Genomic DNA, 22,186 nt, shown 5'->3' with positions numbered 1-22,186 from the left:
TATGTAGAATGTATGCGTTGTTACTCCCACCTACTTTGTGAGTGTGTGCTGAAACGCTTTTCATCTGCATATTAAGTTACACTGTTCATTCCATTTAACACCACCTGTAGTTCTTTTTCACTTTCACTTAAGACTGTAATGTCATTAGCGAATCTTATCATTCATATCCTTTTACCTAGAATTTTAATCACGCTCTTAAAGCTTTGATTTTCCGTCATTGGTTCTTCATCGTACAGATCGAAGAATAGGAGCGAAAGGTTACATCCTTGTCTTACACTCTATTTAAATTTCACGCTTCTTTCTTGTTCTTCCAGTCTTATTGTTCCCTCATAATTTTTGTACATACTCTATAGTACTCGTCTTTCCCTGTAGCTCATCCGGATTTTTCTCAGAATTACGAACATGTTTTTTTCATTTTACATCGTGGACGCTGAAGTCAAACAGATCATCATCTAACAGATCCTCATTTTCTTTTCCATTATTTTACATATTTATTATTTCATTAGTCCGGTCAGCAGCCTGGATGCATGAGCTGTCTACCTGCTTGTGCGATAGTTGCCCCACTTGTAGGTTCCTGCTTAAGAGTGATATTCCGACTGCTTTCATAATGTTACCGTCTTTGCTTTTAATTTCGCTCAACATCGCTTCGGCTTCTTTCTTTGCTGAGTCAGTTCTTCCAACAATCATTTATTTTTCGATTTCTTCACATTTATCCTTAGCTTCCATGCACTTCCTATTTATTTCACCCTAAGTGACTTGTATTTCAGTATCCCCGAATTTCCGTGAATATTTTTGTACTTCCCTCTTTCGTCGACCAACTGAACTATTTCTTGTGTTAGCCATGGCTTCCTCGCAGAGACCTTCCTTGTACCTATCTTTCTCTTTCCAGCTTCCGTGAATTCCTTCTATAACTGTCCTTTCCTCTACAATTGAATTGACTACTGAGCTATGCACTGATTCTTCATCGCTAGACTCTTAAATGTCAGGCAACTCTTTATCATTACTAAATTGTGATGTGGATCTGTATCTGCTTCTTGGTACGCCTTACAGTCCAATATTTGGTTTCGAAATCTTTGCCTGATCCTGTTCTAACTGGAGTCTTCCTATATCTCACGGTTTATCCAAGTGCAAATCGTCCTCTTGTGGTTCGTAAAGAAAGTACTTATTTGCTGTTGCTAGCCGAAATTTATTGCAAAACTACCAATCCCATATTCTCCCGTAAAGTTTTCTTCTGCTCCTTCCCCTTCAACCGCAATCCAATCCTCAATTACTATTAGATTTTCGTGTCCCTTTACGTACTGAATTACCAGTTCAAAATTCTCATACAATTTTTCTATCTCTTCTAGACTTTCTAGCTTAACTAACATGTTCAGACTTCTGACATTCCACACCCCGACTCTTAGAACACCAATCTTTCATTGGTCATTCAATATTTTCTCACGGTCATCTTCCCTCGGCAGTCCTCTTCCGCAGATCTGGATGGGGGACTGTCCGAAATCTTTTGCTTACAGAGAGATCATCATGACACTTGTTCAGTACTGGTCTCACTTACTAGGGATACACATTACGTGTCCTTAGCGCAGTGGTTTCCATTGGATTCTGCATCCTCATACCAGTGATCACTGCTGATTCTTCCGTCTTTTAGGGGCAGTCTCCTACACCATGGGGCGAGAGAGTGCCCTGGATCTCTGTCCGCACCTTGTAAGGGGTCCGTTGGCCCTTACTATAAGTTTGCACTCGGCACAGGTCGATAGCGCAAACAATCGATAGTGTCGTGTTGCGAGAGCGAGTGTAGAGTGGAGTCAGTTCCCAGGTTGCGGGCCGAGCCGTGTGGAGGCCTGTCGCTGTAATGCAAGGCTTTACCGACAAAGCGAGTGGCCATCGCCGCGGTTTAATCCCTTTGTGTTAGAATAATACGGGAAAGTGAAAAAGTATAATTACGAGAGTGATCAGTGATATATCTGTGCCGATATTTGTGGTTTCGCGTCTACCGCGCCGGCATCATTTGGATTGCAGTGTTGGATTGCAGTGTTGGATTGCATTTGCGTGTGACAATAATGAATAGCGAGGAAGCCTGTGCTGAGATTAGCCGTTATTAAATGTGTATGATGAAGGCAGTGGCTGTCTCCTTCTTTTGTGTTTTTGAGACGAAAATAGGTTCTTGATTAGTGAAGCTGTGTTGGTGTTTCTTCTTGTCACCGGACATTTCATTATTACAGCATTTGAGAAGGACAAAATGGAATGTAACAACTCCGTAGCAGTCAAATCCAATTGCCAGTCCTACCGAGCGAGGTGGCGCAGTGGTTAGCACACTGGACTCGCATTCGGGAGGACGACGGTTCAATCCCGTCTCCGGCCATCCTGCTTTAGGTTTTCCGTGATTTCCCTAAATCTTTTCAGGCAAATGCCGGGATGGTTCCTTTGAAACGGCACGGCCGATTTCCTTCTCAATCCTTCCCTAACCCGAGCTTGCGCTCCGTCTCTAATGACCTCGTTGTCGACGGGACGTTAAACACTAACCACCACCACCACCAATTGCCAGTCCCATTAGGTACACGGTCACATTAATTAATATTTATTTAGGCTGCTATTCAGATCCCGATCGAGCGGGATACATAAATCGGAGGTGTTACACCTTTGGCTTACCGTGAAAGGACAAGTGCAATTTTCGGACGAACAGTAAAGAACAACAGGTAATTTTATCTTGCTTAACGCGAGAAAATATTTTTCAATGTTGGATCGGGACAGAGCATAAACTTTAAAATCGCGACAAGAATCAGTGCATTTTTGAACAATACGAAGTAATAGCATCTTACAATTGTGACTAAACTGTTTTTTCTTGCCATATTAGATAAGAATAATAGTGTCAGTAAACTGTGTTATAATGTGCAAATGTGTAAATCCGCACGAATAACAGTGAAAAGTGAACACTAAAGAAAGACACGTGTGAACATTACAACAGCAAAACGAACTAAGAATTCGTCACGAAAGTTTTAAAGAAGTGTTTAGTGGTAATATTTTGAATGAAATTGCCTTTTGAATAGTGAAAATCGGGCAAAATTCATGTGGACCCATAAACTGTTATGAAGACGACAATTTATGTGGCGACGCAATTGTTGAGTGACGTCATGCAGACCCGTGTAGCAGCTGCGCCAAAGAGCTTCGATCCGCGAGGTGATTTCACACGTCATCCCAACTACCTGTGCAAGGAGTAGTTCAAGCACAGACGCACTACACCGACGGTCTTCAGCGCGACTTCGAGACACCGAGCGCCGACCCGGCATCTAGCGGCCCAACTACAAACTATGCCTGCCTGCAGCGCCACGGAGCGGCCGGCTGAGAACTACGACATCCCGCCACAGCGAGCAGAGCGACTTCGAGACACCGAGCGCCGACCTAGCATCTACGGCCGAACTACAAACTACGCCCGCCTGCAGCACCACGAAGCGGCCGACGGAGAACTACGATGACTCGCCACAGATCTTCAGCGCGACTTCACGTGGCTCTGGCGGCAGTACAGCGCCACGCCCACTTCAAACGTCAAAACATCGCGACTCGTGGTAACGTCAGTTGGTGAGTGAAGACGACTGGTTGACATAACATTAAATTGTAGTGTGCAGTCTTCGCGGTAAATAAACGTTTGTAAACTGAGTTTCGCGTTAGGAAAAGTGCCCAATTACAGTAATTTCCGAAAAGTTTGTGAAACATACTCTGAAATATAGCATACTTATTGATGCATGTTGCGCAGTCTAAATGGTGATTATACAGATATGCTCATTGTTTTTGGGGATTTTACATTTATAGATTTAATGAATGGTGTGATTTATCTTATTTAGAACATTTTACATAAGCTGTGTATGTGAGAGTTTATATTTGAAGTTATTAGGTTTTGAGGGTTGTCATGTTCGGTATTCATACGTATTGTATCAATTTGGGATTAACTGAAGATACTGCAGGTACTGTTTGGTTAGTTTCATGGTAATTAGGAGTGTTTTGGGTTACTAGGGGTTATTTTATATTACTTCCTGTGCATTAAACATAAGCCAAACATGTCTACTGAAGATAAGCAAGTTTGTGAGGCAGTAGTTGAAAGGAAAGTAATAGGACAGGAAGAAAGAGATGATTCGGGAATCAGTGATTATGGAGTGTCATTAGATAGCCCATTAGCACATTCAACTAGTTGTCCCAAGACACCAGGACAAATGACGAGAAATAAGTCAGTTTCAGTGGGTGCCGATATGTGGTCGGTATTGGCAGACTTGCTAAAAGAGGTTAAGGCAACTAGAGAAAGGAGAGAAATACTCCAAGAATCATTAGAGAAGGGTTTACAAGAAACTAACGCATCATTAGAGAAAGGTTTACAAGAAGCTAGAGAAAGGGAAGAAATATTCTGCAAATCATTAAAGGAAGATATACAGGGAACTCTAACACAAGAGCTCAAAACATTGGAAAGGAAGATAGAATATAATCTGAAGAAGGAAATACAGGAATTAGAAGAACGACTGAAGATGGACATCAACGAGAGAGAGAGTAAGCTACAGAAGAATATAGACCAAGTCCAGGGAGACGTGGAGAAGATGGAAGGAAAGTTAACAAAAAAGATAGAAGACGATATTGAAGAAACGAAAACCGAATTGGGAGAAAGAATCAATGAAGTGGAAACAAACTGCAATCGTCGAATCGCCGAGGTGACGCAGATGCAGAAACAATGCAATGATGTGGTTAAGGGGACAGGAGATAGGCAAAACCAACTGGCTGTCAATCTGAGAAATGCTATAGCCGTGCAACGAGAAGAGGATAACAAGAGGGTTGCAATGGAGGTCAGGCAATTACAACAGGGAGTGCAGCAATTGGAGAGGAAGACAGAAGAAATTGATAAACGAATTAGCAATGCAACTTTAACCGTTGGGGAAGGTAGAGTCGTTACCTTGATGAACAGTGATAATCGGTACGTCCAAAATAAAACAGGGCAGAAATTTAGACCGAAAGGAGGGTTGCACCCAATGATATTTATGAAATGGTTAAAAGGAGTTTTCCCAGCACATCTTAAAGACTCAGACAAGATTCAATTTGCAATAGATTGAATGGAAGGTGAGGCCTTCACTTGGGGAGTCAGGAAGAAGGAAGGGACTACTAGTTTTGATCAGTTTGAAGAGGAATTCTTGAAGAGATACTGGTCCAAAAGTCACCAGTGTGCAGCACTTGAGGACCTACTACACCACAAGTCACTTAGTACATGGAGAGGAACATTGAGAGAGTTTGCCGAACATTTGTGGGAATTGAACGAGACCTTGGAACAACCCCTGAGTGATGACGTAATGATATCTGCGATAAAAAGAAGATTGAACCGGAGAATGCAAGAAACTGTATCTGGGAGCCTAATTAAAGATAGGGAGGCCTTGATGGAGATACTGGAACAGTTGGAATCTGTTCGATCACAGGAACACAATCAAGCTAATGATCAAAACCAAGAGGGAAGTAGTGACCAAAGGAATCATTTTGGTAATTCGTCTAATTATAGAGGAAGAGGTGGTGGCCATAGGTACAGGAACCATGGTGGTGAACAGCAATGGAGAAATGATTGGAGAAGGAGTGAAGAACCAAGAGATCATGAAAGAGGATGGGATAGGCGAATGAATGACACAGTGCATATAGAAGAGGCGGAGAGACCGGAAAACTGAATGACACACCAGATGAGGTCCGGTCAGGAGTGGGAGCTACAAGGACCAGATTAAATCTACTAAGACATGACAATGGTGGAGATCTGAGAGAAGATCTACTGGAGGAAAGAAGTAGGATTCCCAAAGAACCCATGCTACCCATGATAGGGATCAAGCTATGTGGACTGAACATCGAGGCATTAGTCGATACAGGAAGTGAAGCATGTGCAGTATCCAAGAGGTTATATGAACAGATACTAAAAGCAAACATTAGCTTGCCTAGTTTCCCGGTGAGCGGAGTGAGAATTGTGAATGCGTTGGGTGCAGGGAGTAAACCTATTAAAGAACAAGTGTTGATTACCTTCGAGATAGAGGGAGAAGAATACGAAGCAACATTTTTGGTGGTGGCTGGATTGAACACATCAATTATTTTGGGGATAGATTGGTTGAATGAAGTTGATGCAGTAGTGAGTTTTGATGAAGGTACTATCAAGGTCAAAGGAAGAAAGGGAGAAGAGAAGAGATTAAAGTTTGCTGAGGGGAGTGCAATCGAAGAAGAGGAGGAATTCAGAAGGATAAATTTGTGTCATGAAGAGGAACCCACCATGGGATACGGGGAAGAGGAACTAGAAGAAGAAGTGTTGATATACCTTGAGGGATTAGCACGAGAGGATAGACATAAAGAGGATAAGATCAGTAAAAATTTCGAGGAGATGACACACCTAGATGAGGGGACTAAGAGGAAATTAGCCACAGTATTATACAGACGTTGTAAGGTATTTTCTCAATGGCCAGGTATCATGAAAGGGGTGGAGTGTAAGCTAAAGATAAAGAACCATAAACCGTTCAATATAAAACAGTATTCCATTCCCCAGGCGAAACGAAGAGCAGTAGATGAAGAGATACAGAGGATGATAGACCTTGGTGTTATAGAAAGGGCCAACAGTCAATATAAAAACCCCCTATTTGTTGTTGATAAGAAGGATGGAAAGGTGAGGATAGTTTTGGATGCACGAACAGTGAACAAAATCATCGAGCCAGAGCGGGACAAACCTGAGACTATAGAAGAACTGATTCAACAATTCCGAGGAGCAAAGGTGCTTAGTAGTATCGACTTAACTGCTGGTTGCTGGCAAATACCATTGGCCACAGAGTCCCGCCACTATACAGCATTTACTTATGGAGGGAGGTGCTATCAATTTAGAGTGTTGCCATTTGGGCTTAATGTGTCAGTGTCTGAATTCATAAGAGCAATGGATAAGATACTAGGTGAGGAGTTACTTAAAATATCACCGTCTACGTGGATGACCTCTTGATAGCAAGCGAATCATGGGAAGAACATTTGAATAGATTGGATGCAATCTTGGCAGCTTTTGAAACCGCAGGGGTAACTGTAAACCTGGACAAGTCGGAATTTGGCAAATCAAAGATAAAATTCCTGGGCCATATAATATCCGAGGAGGGTATCTATCCTGATCCTAGTAAAATGGAGGCTATTAGAAATTTTCCGACCCCCCATAGTAAGAAACAGTTGCGAGCATTCTTTGGGGTTTGTGAGTTTTATAGAAAATTTGTCAAAGGATCTGTACTTAATGCCCCAAGTATGAGGGAATTGACCAAGGCGAGGATGCCGTGGCATTGGAGTGCAGAGTGCCAAACCGAATTTGAGAATATCAAGGAAGCACTATATAGTGCAGACATATTGTACCACCCGGATTTTTCCAAGGATTTTTATTTAGGAGCAGACAGCTCTGACTATGGACTAGGAATACATTTGTACCAAATGGAGAGGAGCGGAAATGGTGAGAGTGTAAGAACAATAGCGTTTGGTAGCAGAAGTTTAAATGCTTGGGAGAGGAAATATTCGATTACTGAAAGGGAGGCATTGGCAATTGTGTGGGGGTTTAAGCGTTTCCGGTATTATTTGGCTGGGAGGCATGTGAAAGTAGTGACTGACCATAAGGCCCTTACATTTCTGACCACAAGCAAGTTGAGGCATAGCAGACTGACGCGGTGGGCCCTGGCATTACAGGAATATGACTTCGAGATAATTTATGAACCAGGAGCAACACATATAATACCTGATGCTTTGTCAAGATTACCAGCTGACTCGAGAGGAATGTTGGTGGACAGGCCAGAAGGAGAAGGAGTTAGAATTAACCTGATGAAGGGAGTACAGTATGAAGAATTCATAAGGAAGTTCCTAAAGAATGTGCACAGGGACCAGACGAGGACGAGATATTAAAGACAATTAAAAACAAATACAGGTGTGCAGGAGAGGAAAGAATTCGCACATTTTATTATATTCATAATGGGATACTTTATAAAAGAAACAAGGAGAGTGAGGAGAACTGGAAACTCTGCATGCCTGAGCATGTGGTAGAAAAATTAATTTGGTATACGCACTATAGTAATGCACATTATGGACCGAAGAAGTGCCTGGAAAAGTTAGATTGTGCATTCAAAAACATGGGAAGGCGTATACGTAAGATACTGAGTACATGTGACACCTGTCAAAAATCTAAAACGACTACAGTACAGCACAAAGGATATATGCATCCAATTGTACCAACAGCAATTAAGGACATAGTTGCAGTGGATCTCTTTGGGCCACTTCCGGCCTCACGAGGGAATCACACACAAATCTTAGTAGTGGAAGAACTGGTTTCCAAGTACATAGAATTTTACCTGTTGAAGAAAGCTACTAGTAGAGCCATCATTAACCATTTTGAGAAAGACTATTTTCAAAAGGTGTGTATTCCTAAGCAAATTTTGAGTGATAATGGGTCACAATTTAGGTCAAAGGGGTGGACAGAGATGCTAAATGAGCACAGAATAGAGCAAATTGCCATTTCTAGGTATAGGTCAGCTTCTAACCCTGCAGAACGAACAATGAAGGAATTGAACCGTTTATGCCGAACATACTGTCATAGGAAGCATGGTTCATGGGAAGAATATCTGGAAGAATTTGAGTGGGTCAGGAATCACCTCCCACATGATTCTACAGGGTTTGCACCATGTGAAGTATTGCTCAATCAAGAACCCGACAGTATTTTTCGTGAGTTGCTAGTCTACCCACCAGGAAGTTCATTGACCTGGGAAAGGAAATTGGAGCTAGTGGAACTAAGTATGAAGGAGAAGGCTAGGAAAAGACAGGAATGACACGACAAGCTAGTGAAATCTATAACTTACCGAGTGGGAGACTTGGACCTAATAAAGGTTCATGCAAAATCAAAGAAAATAAACTCAGAAATACATAAATCAACCACGTTTATAAGGGACCATACAGGATTATAAAAATTGGTCATCCTAACTCTGTGGAGTTGGAATACGCACGGACAAAGAGAGTGCATGGTAAGGAATATGTGGAAAACATAAAAAGGTACTACTCACACGAGAACAGGGATAACCCAGATGAGGAAGGGGAACTCGATTGGGGCGAATGTCTGAAATGAGAGAGTTCAAGCTCCTTGATGTAGTTGGGTAGGACATGTTTAGAACATTCAGTTGTTAAACGGACATTTGAAAAACGGGAATGTTTATTTGCATTGTATTTTCTGATGTATTGTAACTAGAACTTCAAATTTCATATCGACGATTACATGAGAATGAGTGTAAAACCTGTAGCAACTAATTTGTGATGTAATAATTCATATGTCATGTGTTCACGTAATAATTTTTGATTGTATGTTGTGTGTAACATTCAATATGGACTATAGAGGGTTATTGCTGCTTGATAAAAAAATTGTAATTTGGACAATGCCATGTTTGTGAGATGTAATAACCTTTTGTAGAATATTATTTTGGAGGCACCCCACTACCGGAGTCGAGGGATTATTTAGTGAATTGTAATTTCATTAATTATTTACACTGTGTGTTTTGTTCAGATGTAGCAATGTCTAATTCCCTTGCCGATTCTTTTACACCAGAGGCTCCAAAGAAGTTTTCGAGGGCGGGGATGTAAGGGGTCCGTAGGCCCTTACTATAAGTTTGCACTCGGCACAGGTCGATAGGGCAAACAATCGATAGTGTCGTGTTGCGAGAGCGCATGTAGAGTGGAGTCAGTTCCCAGGTTGCGGGCCGAGCCGTGTGGAGGCCTGTTGCTGTAATGCAAGGCATTACCGACAAAGCGAGTGGCCATCGCCGCGGTTTAACCCCTTTGGGTTAGAATAATACGGGAAAGTGAAAAAGTATAATTACGAGAGTGATCAGTGATATTTCTGTGCCGATATTTGTGGTTTCGCGTCTACCGCGCCGGCATCATTTGGATTGCAGTGTTGGATTGCATTTGCGTGTGACGATAATGAATAGCCAGGAAGCCTGTGCTGAGATTAGCCGTTATTAAATATGTATGACGAAGGCAGTGGCTGTCTCCTTCTTTTGTGTTTTTGAGACGAAAATAGGTTCTTGATTAGTGAAGCTGTGTTGGCGTTTCTTCTTGTCACCGGACATTTCATTATTACAGCATTTGAGAAGGACAAAATGGAATGTAACAACTCCGTAGCAGTCAAATCCGATTGCCAGCCCCATTAGGTACACGGTCACATTAATTAATATTTATTTGGGCTGCTATTCAGAGCCCGATCGAGCGGGATACATAAATCGGAGGTGTTACAACCTCCACCCTCTTTAACAATGAAGTTGGCAGAACAAGGGTGATTTCTTATGCCAGATTTATTCGGCTGCCATTGCTGATGATTTTTATTCATTTTTTTTAAGTAGTGGAGAGGTTGGCATCTGGAATCCAAGACTTTCTCATTGTTAGTCAAAAACTCTATACTTTTTTCTTCCCACAGAGTCTTTTATTACAGATGGCAGCGAGGCATCCTTTTTTTCCTGTTTATACTACAAGAGAAGAAGGATCTATTTGTCACCATCACTTTGACCCTAAAAGAAAAAGTAACAATAACGCCACTTCAGACATGTACCCCTAACTACGCCTATCCCAATAGCTGTACCTAAACATAACAAAGGTGGAAAGGAAAGGAGCGAGAGGATATCATATGTTTGTAAGAGAGGTATTTTATTCTAATGATCAGGTTGCGTTTTAGTGGTTTGTTTATGTATGTAGCAGAGCAGAATTTTTCTTTCTTCGAGTGAACTCACTGTGTGAACCAATTCACACAGTGACTGTTCGCCTGCCGGTAATACACATAATCTTGGAACATAGGTATCATTTGTGGTGTAAGTCTGTCAAGAGTGGCACATGTGAAGAATGCCAGAATTCGCTGGACCAGATGCCAGACATCTACTGCTGGAGATCTCCGCCCTGCAAAACGAAGAGTCGGCGAGATGAACTTTGTGGAGACAAGAACGATTGTTTACCGTTGGCGGTGACATACCACACGGAACGTGCAGTAGTGTCAAGACAACGGACGTTCGCAGCCCACCATATATGACGCCTCCTATAGATCGGATACTTCTGTTCTATCACACTGGAGGGGCAGTGCCTGCAACTCGTATCAGGAAAACCAAACTGAAAACTGTAAGATTTGCAGGATATGTGATCGCAGTGGTTAGCACACTGGACTCGCAATCGGGAGGACGACGGTTCAATCCCGACTCCGGCCATCCTGATTTAGGTTTTCCGTGATTTCCCTAAATGGCTTCAGGCGAATGCCGGGATGGTTCCTTTGAAAGGGCACGGCTGATATCCTTCCCCATGCTTCCCTCACCCGAGCTTGCTCTCCGTCTCTAATGACCTCGTTGTCGACGGGACGTTAAACACTAATCTCCTCCTGCTCCAGGATATGTGATAAGGATGAATGTGGATAGTATGAAAAAAAAAGAGTGTAGGGGAAGAATACTATGACGAGCCATGAGGCAAGTAGAAGTTGGGTTGTTAAGTATTGGTCGAAATTGCGGATGAAGTTTGGAAACTAAGGAGGCAAGTGCACACATATATTTTTCAACGCACCAGAGATCGATGACAGAGAAGGCCAGGAATACGACACAGGGTCACCAGTGGAGCGGACAAAATGATACTGACGATCACGAAAGAAGGGCGGAAGAGAAGGATGAAGAGGATATATGGGTAGGAGTAGAAAGCGGAATTCATGACGTGGCTACATGTGGTGCCACAAAGGCCGAAACGAAAGGAAAAGAAGAACATTCCTCATACTCTAATACGTTAAAAGAGCTTGGCTATGCCATTTTCTGTGCACCAGGAGACAAATTTGCAGGAGTAGTTACGAAATATAGATTAGTAATTATATATCGAGGATTCGCGATAGTTTAATGCTAGTTCAGCATAAAAATATGCAAAGGAACCTCTGTTCTGCGGCTGAGGATGGAAAGAATGATAGGGAGTTAACTTCACGACAACGTGTTAGGGACAGACCACAAGCTTGAAATGGAAAAAAACCTGGGCAGTAACTGTGGCGTGTTTTTAGCACAGGAACCACATCAGCATTCATCTTTATCGCAACCACGGACGACGTAACTCTATACGGTGGGCCAGGGTTTTTAACCACAGTCTTCGCAGTCCTGAACACCTGCAGAACCGTGGTTGCTTTATGCGTTTCAGAATGTCTATCCTACAAATTGCATTGATCATTTACTTCAAATATAAGCTTCTACAAGGAAGCTACAGGTATATTAGTCATTTAAACGGGTGATACGGCGGTAGCGGACCATACACATACTTCATGAAGTCACATATGTAAGATAATGTTATACGTCATCCCGTCGATGTGACAGATAACCTCCCAATTTACACACTGGAGTTAGGTTGAGCTTTGAGAATCAGCAGGTCGATGAAGGAGTGTGCGGCGAAAGACGACTTGGTTGGTTGGTTGGTTTTTGTTAAGGGGACCAAACTGCAAGGTCATCGCTCCCGTCGGATTAGGGAAGGATGGGGAAAGAAGTCGGCCGTGCCCTTTGAAAGGAACCATCCCGGCATTTCCCTGAGGGGATTTAGGGAAATCACGGAAAACCTAAATCAAGATGACCTGACGCGGGATCGTACCGTCGTCCTCCCGAATGCCAGGCCAGTGTGCTAAACACTACGCCACCGCACTCGGTAAGGACGACTTATCTCTTGTTCTGTCAGGGCACAAAAAGTTTCATGTACGAGTACTCTCGTCATGCCTTGTTGGTTCTTTATTTCTTTGAGGCAGACATCTAGGAACAAGCGGGTGTCGATGAAAAACTGAGCGACAGTAAGATATTCAGTTCGTCGCAGCTGTGCTCTGTGACCTTGTGATACAACCAGATACTCCACTGCCACATTTAGACTGCAGTCTCTGCTCGTCCCTTTGTTGAAGAGTCACGGAATCACGAGTACTCCACATCACGCAGTGGCGACCCATATAAAAGCTCTGCAGCCCATGTTCACAACAACACTTCCATCACCATGAGGGCGACAGTGGCAGCTCTTCTCCTGTGTCTTGTGGTGAGTAGTAAGGACTGAGACTTTATCGAAATTTGTGCTCAACGTATCTTTACTGGTACTTATTTCTATATTAACTTGCAAACACTGTATGCTTGAAAATGTACCTACAACATGGTATTCTCGAATGTAAGGGTGGAAAATTATTTCTAACATTTTCGGATCTGTAAGCTACTTCAAATTAGTTCTACACGCAAAAGTTAAGAGAGTGTACGAGATTGTTAAAAATTTCTCAACTACGCGTGACTCGTTATAAGCTATACATTCATAATTTCACTAAGTAATCGGCATCTTTCCTCTTATTGGACAAATGTTTGAGAGGGTGACAGTTGCAATCACTGTCTGACCATTCACACGCGATTAAGGGGGATTTCCTAAATCGCACGACATCAATCCAAAAAGATTCGACAAAAAATTAATACAAAGTGCAGGAAAATTAAGATGTTGATTTCAACGCTCTAGGTGTTCTACATCCCCTCCCCTATCCCACCTGATTACAACGCACAGAACATTCATACACCCATGAGTAACTGTCAGTGAAATCTGTCTTTCACACGTTGTTCAACTGGTGTGTCCCATTGATTTGAATATCAGTTATGTCGTCAAATCGCTAAAACTTCATATGAACTTCTGCATTTTATCATTTTGCGATAGCTTCGATTTCATAACACCAAATCTGATCACCCGAGATGACTTGTTCTAGAAAAGAATTGTCCACGTGTTTGATTTCAAGCTAGTCACTGCATGTGCCCAGGCATAGTTGCTTTCGTTCAAGAGACAACCTGAATGGGACAAACCTTGTACAGACTTTGCTTCTCTTCAAGAAATTCTGAAGAATGCCTAAAATACTTAGAGATTTTGCTCCATTGCGATTTCTGAGGCAACAGTGATTACACCGTATGGTCGCAAGTCGACGTTACGGGAAAACCGCAACAACAAGAAATAATTAATATAGAGTAAAGAAATTTCGGGAATAGATTTAACTACGTATCATATTTAAATCATTTTCATTGCAAGACGACAGGTCAGTGTAAGTGCGAGATAAGGTATCGCAAATATGAAATGTTGGTACATTAATAACCGGCGTAACCGTCAGACTGTTGAATGCAAGCACGCAAAGGCGAATGCATTGTGTTGCACAAGTGCGGATGTCAGTTTTTGGGATGGGGCTTCACGCCTGTTGCACTTGGTCGGTGAACACGTGGACGGTTAATGCTGTTTGTGGACTACGATGGAGTTGTCAGCCGATGACGTCCCATACGTTCTCGACCAGAGACAGATCTGACGATCGAGAAGGCCAAGGCACATGTGGACACTGTAGAGCATGCTGGCTTACAACAGCAGTATGTGGACGAGCATTGTCCTTTTGGTAAACGCTGTTCATCAATGGCAGCACTGCAGGTCGAATCACCAAACTGATGTGCATACTTCCAGTCAGAGTGCGTGGGATGACCACGAGACTGATGGTGCTGCCATGCAGAGTGGCAGTCCACACCAGACCATAATTCCAGTTGTAGGTCCAGTGTGTCTAGCACGGCAATTGATAGGCTGCAGGCCCTCGCATTGCCTCCAGCTAACCAACACACAGCCATCACTGGCACTGAGGCGAAATCAGCTTTCATCAAAGATCACAACAGACAGAATAGTCACACATCATAATTTCTGCGATTTATTGTCTTTGTTTCAAAACTACATTAGCGGAATCTTAATCTCCATTCAGATGGAATACCACTTAATTTCCATCTACATATATGACGTAGTTCGCAATATGACATTCAAATACAGGTATCAGCATGCCGCAGCCAAGAGACTCCACCTGGCCCTCCTGGACCAACTGATGGGCCACAACCAACCGGTCCACCAGGCCCACCAACCGGAGGTCCTGATCCAACAGGTCAACCTACAGGAGGTCCTGAACCAACTGGACCACCAGGCCCACCAACTGGAGGTCCTGAACCAACTGGAGAGCCCCAACCTACTGGAGGGCCACAGCCAACTGGTGGGCCTGAACCAACTGGACAACCAGGGCCGCCTTCCCTGTTTTAGAGTGGTGTTTTCTATTGGTGCAAGATTAGCGCACTTGGGAACGTTAAAGGATTTCAGTTTTTACCTTTGCAGTTGACTTTAACCGAATTAATTGATGGAAGTGTTCTTATGATTCATAAAAACCAATTCTGATTAAACTAGCAATGAAAAAGCTCCATTAATGTTTTATTTACTGTGTGCTGTAAAAGCAACCAGTTCTCCAAAAATATGGTACTAATACTTAAAACTTATTACAGGAGTTACTATCAGTTCATACCTCATCAAATTCTTTACCACTTCATTTGCAGTTCCAAAAGATGCTGTACGTTGCCGAAGGAGTCCGTGTTACAGACTACGTGCACTTCATGAACTGATATGTGCAAATATCATACTTTGAGAAAACACCCTTCTCATCTATAGAGAGCCCTGTGAAAGATTACTGATACATAACTTTTGAATGAACAGGATTTGATGCTCTGTAATACAACTTGCGATTTAAGATGGATTCCTTGAAGCCTATTTACTCCTCCTCCAGTTATATACTTTTTACCTCTTTTTATGTATGGGAATTAGCAAACATTAGTTTGATAGTGTGATCCTTAAATTTAATGATGCTTCTGTTATTTGATTAATAAGTTGCCTTCTACAACAGTATTTATCTGGGATCTGGACTTTATGTTTCGTAGATAACAGCATCTAGAACGAATAGTAACCGCAATTCAGCGTAATACCAGCAGTAGCAATGGCAGAAGGGAAGGGTACGTACCCCTTTTAGACCGTTCGTGCTGCCAGTTACAGGGAACCTGCCGCTAATGAGAAATTAAGCTTCCTTCATGAAGATATGAATATTAATCATTATAAGTAGATCGTGTACTCAGTATTGTTTTAGAATAACGTCACCAATAAAAATAGAAGTCACTAAACTTAATCAGACCGATATGACCATTCCCTTCAGTCTGTAGCAGAATGGCTATGTGAACGCTACTACATTCAGTGTAAAAGATTAAATAGGAAAGAAAACAGACTGAGAGTCATTAAGGAAATAACTAGTGGATGCATCTTCTTTATAGCGGAAATATTCTTGACGGTTCTCTCAGCAATATGTGCTCTGAGTAATACATCTCCATCCATATCAAATTGGGTAGACTGAAAAATTATTGAAAGCCTAAAGAAGAAATATGTACACTTCAGTAACAAATTCTCAAACCATAACTTTTCTAATAATTCAAGGTTGGCTCCCCAAAAATTTCCGAACTACGTTTTGGAAATGCATATGGGAATGTACTGGTGCCCATTTATATGTAGGGGCAAGGTATTAGCACTAGATAAGCTTAATGCATGTCCACATATTTAAAGGCTCAATTTTTCTCGCACAGCATACTTTAATGTAACATGAATGGGACCACGGCTAAGAACAAACAATACGTTATTATACTGCACTCTTTCAGGAGACCCAAACACTGCTATCCCCGCCATGGTAAATAAATGGAACGTATTCTATTGTGCTGCATGTCCTGTAAAGATAACGTTGTATAGAGAGATGATGAGTTTGTTGGACGCCTGTTACCAAAAGGAATTCAAAGAAATGGTAATTATTCTTCAGATAATACTTTTGCAAAACTAGAAAAATTAAAAAATGATAAAATGTGCCAGTTGATAGGCAGCAAAAATACGGCAAATTGAAGTCATTATCTCTAGTAGTTGACAGGAAAATGTTCGTTATATAGCGAAAGAGAGTATTTGGGGGAAATGATGATTGAAATTTTAACAACAGTTCATGAATTCTTTAAGCAGGTTCCGTGCTTTGTCTCTCTTGCTCGTGAAAGTATTTATTTTTCCTCGCATCACTCCTCCTTCTCTTATTGTTTATGAATGACACATTACTGAATACGTGATTTCTAGAGAACAAGACACCTAATAATATTCGCTTTGGTGCATATGGCAGTAGAATGGTATACTCCATAGCGTATAATGTGCTCTGCCTACAAACCTTGAACAGTTATATGGATTATGTTTAAACGGTCCAGACACTTGGTTGACATACAATAGGTACCAACGAGCAAAGCGTGTATATGCACGTAATTACCTACCAAATATTGTCATGGGCATTATAAAGTAAATTTTCAGAGACTGGTCTGACTCTGACTTACTAAATAAGTGTCTCCATGGGATTACACGGAATCAAATTGAGAGAGTGAGCAACGTAGTTTGGACAAGATTTCTGGTCCTCATATGCTTGAAACTTTTTTTACAGAGGACGTCGTAGTTGATGTTATCTTATACCACATTACAGCTAGGAGCGTTCTCCACATTTATACAAAAAACTGTAGTTATTTGGTTACTGATTACTTCCATGTAGGCTTGATGTACATACAAAAGCAATTTTCAGGCATGTCATAAGTGCTGTATACTAAAGATACAATACAAAGGCAACAACAAAGGTATTATGTTAGTCTTGAGACTCGCCATCTCAAACTGTCCCACGTGCGCCAACTGTAGGAAGATGTAACACAGATGGTTGGTTATATATTTCCAGCTAATGTTTCATGATCATCCTGTGTAAATACACTTTTGTGAATAAAAGTTTAAAACGCCTTACTTAGAATTAAGCTAATCACAAACTATATATATTATTTTGAAAAGAAAGTGTCTTCTATTTCATTTCACAAGACCACAAAAACTACATATTCATTATTACCTAGGTCCAGAGCCCTTTAATGACGGCGACTTCGGAGATGTTATGGCAACTCTGGAACAATAAGTGAAAGTCATCAATAAATCATAACATAATCTGGAAAATGTCATTAGTTTATAGCACACAAATACTACACAAACCAGCATATGAACCCATAACCTATTAATTTATACACAATCAAAATTATACAACACTTTCCTTTGGGATATGTGCTCGGAGTACTTAGTCAGTAGTAAGCTACAATAATACAGCCAAATCTTGTGTATCAGATGTTTCGTACAAAATCTGACATCACACTGAAAAGTCCGGAGCTTTTATGAGGTCCAAGGAAAGAGAAAAGAGATATCTCGGACTGTCAGGAAATAACTGATCGTGGCACATCAGTGAGAAAATGTTTTCAGACATTGAAATAGATTATTAAGTTTGGACAAGTTTAAAAAAAATAAAAAAAACGTTCATCTCAGCAGCAGTGGACGAGCATCTCATCACAGACGTTATCTTCCGTTACGGAGGAAAAGGAAGGGTGAGACACCAGGAAAAGCTCTGTCAACGTACTGAGTCATAAAAATTAGATCACAACTAAATATTTTCGTTCTTATAAAATCTCAGCAGACAGTCTATGGAAAGCAAATACACGTTTGTAGTATTGTAGATTTAGAAAACATCTACATCTACGTAACTACTCTGTAATTCACGCTTAAGTGCGTGGTAAAGGATGCTCCGGAAAACCTTCAGAATATTTCTCTACCGTTCCATTGTTTAACAGCATGTGGGGGAAAAGGATACACACATCTTTCTGTTGACGATAATAAAAAGGTTTCACATTCAGAGGAGAAATCTGGTCACTGTAATTTCGTTATAAGATCTCACTGCAACAAAATACCTTTTTGTCTTAATGACCACCAAACTATTTTATCATATCCATGACAGTATTTCGCCTGTTTTCCGATAGTAGAAAGCTGCCTTCTTGTACCTGATCTGTCTGGTAAGGATCCCATGCAGAACAGCAATAGTCCAGTATAGGATGAACACGCACAGTGAAGGCCGTCTCTTTAGTAGAACTGTTACAGTTTTTCTGTCAGTAAAACGTAGTTTTTGGTTTGCCTAAATAAATAGCTCTGCTAATGCATAACGTCAACGGATGCGCTGTTATCCTCGTCCCCCTGACACGCCTTATATACGCTTAACTGCTAGTGCTGCCACCCGCCATCTGTGCGTGGCTACTGAGTTGATGTCGAGCATTTGATGGCGAAAACACAGATAATAGTGTATCGAAGAGCAAGTGTATGAAGAGGCAAATGCACTATATCTATCTCTACTAAATATACACTACCCAATCAAAAATATCTGGACATTTATCAGTGCACATTAATATGCAGCGTTTTGCCTTCTTGACGTCTTGAACACCACTTTCGTTGAGGTATCTGAATTTCTGGCGAGGAATGGCAGACCGTTCATCCTCAAGAGCCGATACCAGTGAAAATAGTGACGCTGGACGCTGGTGGCTAGGGCGGGCTCGACGTTCTGAATCCGTTCCATTGGGTTCATGTCGTAAGTCTTTACACGCCAGTCCATTTCAGGAATAATGATGTCTTTTAAGCGGGACCATCGTCTCCAAACTGAATCTCTACTGTACACAGTAAAACATGTCTTAAAGTGTGTCCATATGATGCCACATTCAACCTTTTCCTAAGCGTAATATGGGTACCAGAAGTACAACCAACAAAAATGCGACCACACTGTAACACCATCTCCTCTGTGCTTCACTGTTGACACATGATGGCAGGTAACTTCATCCAGCCTTCCGCCAAATCCAAATCTTCCATCATATTGTAAGAAGGCTCTTTCGGTTTTTATCTTGGTAACGCCGCCATTGACTGTGCAGTGTGAAGTCTGTGGCTGGTTGGACTCATAATATTCGCTTATATACTGTTGGGCTGTTGGATGTGAACAGCACGTAGCGTTGTGCAGTTGGAGGTGAGCCGCCAGCAGTGGTGGATGTGGGGAGAGAGATACCAGAGATTTGAGAGCGGACGAACTGGCCGTGCGTCCGTCAGAAAAAGGAAATTTGTAAGACTGGATGTCATGAATATGTATATATATATTATGCCACCTCAACACTATTAAGGTAAATACATTGTTTGTTCTCTATCAAAATCTTTCATGTGCTAACTATGCCTATCAGTAGTTAGTGCCTTCAATAATTATCATCTTTTATTTAGCTGGCAGTATTTGCGCTCGCTGTATTGCAGTAGTTCGAGTAACGAAGATTTTTGTTAAAAGGTATTCATGAAAGGTAAAGGTTATTGTTAGTCAGAGCCATTCTTTTGTAGGTATTATTGAAAGTCAGATTGCGTTGCGCTGAAATATTGTGTGTCAGTTTAGTGATGATCGGAATAAGTAACGAGAAAACTGTCTGTTCAAAAGGTTCAGTTTTGCTCAGCTGTTTGTAAATCAAATCACGTAGAAGTATACCAGCAAAGTCATTTATGAGTTTTCTAAGGGGACGTTACAATATAGTCACATAGTGTAGCATGATTCTTCGTTCCAGAGCACCTGTTTCCGGTCATCCAGTATTCAGCAGATTCGCTGTGTATTGCACCTCAAATGTGTGGGTTATGAGGTGCTGCTCGACCATTGCATCCCATTCTTTTGCATTCCCTACTGGCAGTCACTGTACTTGCTGAACTTCTGGTAGCGCTTTTGAACTCACGAGTGGATCCTCGCCCCGTTTTCAGGCACTTTTGCAATGCTCGGAGTCCTGCCTGGTGTCAGTTTACCTGTGGCTGTTCCTTCGCGTTTCCACTTCAACATCACGTCAAAATTAGTGCGCTTTATTAGGGTCTAAATGTTACTGAGGGATTGGTTACTCAGGTGACATCTGATGCCTGGTCCAAATTTGAAGTGACTGAGCTCTCCCGACAGACCCATTCTGCTTTCCTGTTGACACTACGATACTCCCTGCCTTCATTTATGGTTACACGTCCGCCTCTCGTTACATCTATTGCTCATTCCTGTGTTATGCAAGGCTGTCCGAATGCTTTTGATCAGATACTCTGTCTCCCCTGTGGTTAGATGGGATATATAACTGTGAGAAATCAGGAAACAGTTATCTACAGCGGACATATCGAGAAATGTTTTCTCCCCTTAATGTCTTCCGGGAAAGAAATTTTTTCTGTCCAATCAATAATAGTAAAAGAGAAAATGAAAACTGAGTTTTACATTCCCGTCGACGACGGGGTCACTACTAACATAGCTATGAGGAAGGGAATTGGACGAGTCGTATTGACAATCGGTCTCACAACATTTGCCTTGAGGGTGTCAGGGATCCACAGAAACGAAATCTTGCCGGGCACAGGGTCATCTTAACTTTGGTCCTCTTAATACGAGTCTAGTATCTGTGTTATTATTTTATCCCTTTCATAGGCTACCTTGCATAAGAGCATCGATGCGTTATCTTCTCACGAATGTGAATCCATCTATATAACATAGCTCGCGATTCCTAAAACTTAAAATGGTTCAAATGGCTCTGAGCACTACAGGACTTAACATCTGAGGTCACCAGTCCCCTAGAACTTACAACTACTTAAACCTAACTAACCTAAGGACATCACACACATCCACACCCTAGTCTGGATTTTAACCTACGACCGTCACGGTCGTGCGCTTCCAGAGTGAAGCGCCTAGAACAGGTCGGCCAAAGGGGCCGGCCCTAAAACTTAAGGTATGCGTCATAAAACCACGATCTCCGTTAATGTACGCCTTATAGATCTCTATTTATTATTAATTGTGGCTAATTTAGATCGACTAGCAATTCAGCTTTGCGTCTAACAAGGGGAAGGCCTCAGACACGGCCAACCGGTTCGGCTCAAATTTGGCAGGTCGCTTGTGTACAACCTAAAACGAAGAAATCTAAGATATTTTGGGTCAACACCCCCCCAATTTCTAGAAAATCACCCCTAAAGATTATGACGAGCAATCGACTCAAAATTTGTGGGATCGATAGATAATTGTAAATAGAGCATTTTTCATCATCAGGTATGGGGTCCGCAAACGCAAACTTTACCAGAAATCGAGGTAAGAAACTTTTACAACTGCCGCATCTGTAACCACATGGTAAACACTTTTCGCCAACAGCACCGATAGCGCAACTGCCAAAGTAACTGTCTGGGAATCGAAGAACCCGGTTTCGAATCTCAAAGAAACCTAGCGGATGTTATTCTTTTCGTTTGTATTTTTCCCTATCTCAATTGATAGGGATAGGAGGGTTAATAAGGTAAGTAAATCAATAAGGAATGATAATAATAAGGTAGGCATATAAATTTCTCAAACCTTTTGGGATAGTAAACAACTAAAATGTTACTCCAGGTCACTTTACAAGGGCTCTTCCAGTCACTGTTACGAGTCCTCACTTTT

General features: G+C 41.7%; 1 protein-coding gene across 2 annotated transcripts; it reads left to right on the top strand.

Annotated features, from left to right (window-relative positions):
• The first annotated feature begins 12,899 nt into the window (after positions 1-12,899).
• On the top strand, positions 12,900-15,253 carry LOC124777706 (proline-rich protein 2-like). Of its 2 annotated transcripts, XM_047253202.1 has the most exons (3): positions 12,900-13,053; positions 14,836-15,022; positions 15,059-15,253. In XM_047253202.1, exons 1-3 carry the CDS (start codon positions 13,015-13,017, stop codon positions 15,094-15,096), a joined length of 264 nt encoding a protein of 87 aa, XP_047109158.1. In that variant the 5' UTR covers positions 12,900-13,014; the 3' UTR covers positions 15,097-15,253. The 2 variants fall into 2 exon arrangements, with proteins under 2 accessions (XP_047109158.1, XP_047109157.1); XM_047253201.1 differs by having other exon boundaries at positions 12,901-13,053; positions 14,836-15,253.
• Positions 15,254-22,186: the final 6,933 nt, after the last annotated feature.

This window comes from Schistocerca piceifrons, chromosome 2 (genome assembly GCF_021461385.2).
Source record: "Schistocerca piceifrons isolate TAMUIC-IGC-003096 chromosome 2, iqSchPice1.1, whole genome shotgun sequence".
NCBI classification, from domain to species: domain Eukaryota; kingdom Metazoa; phylum Arthropoda; class Insecta; order Orthoptera; family Acrididae; genus Schistocerca; species Schistocerca piceifrons.
The sequence above is the reverse complement of the archived record's forward strand: the minus strand, read 5'-3'. Positions and strand labels throughout refer to the sequence as shown.

What these genes read in the sequence shown, in the direction of transcription:
- LOC124777706 (XM_047253201.1), top strand. Translation starts at nt 13,015, where the DNA reads ATGAGGGCGACAGTGGCAGCTCTTCTCCTGTGTCTTGTG. An exon ending in CTCTTCTCCTGTGTCTTGTG is followed by an intron (nt 13,054 to 14,835) that starts GTGAGTAGTAAG and finishes ATTCAAATACAG; the next exon opens with GTATCAGCATGCCGCAGCCA.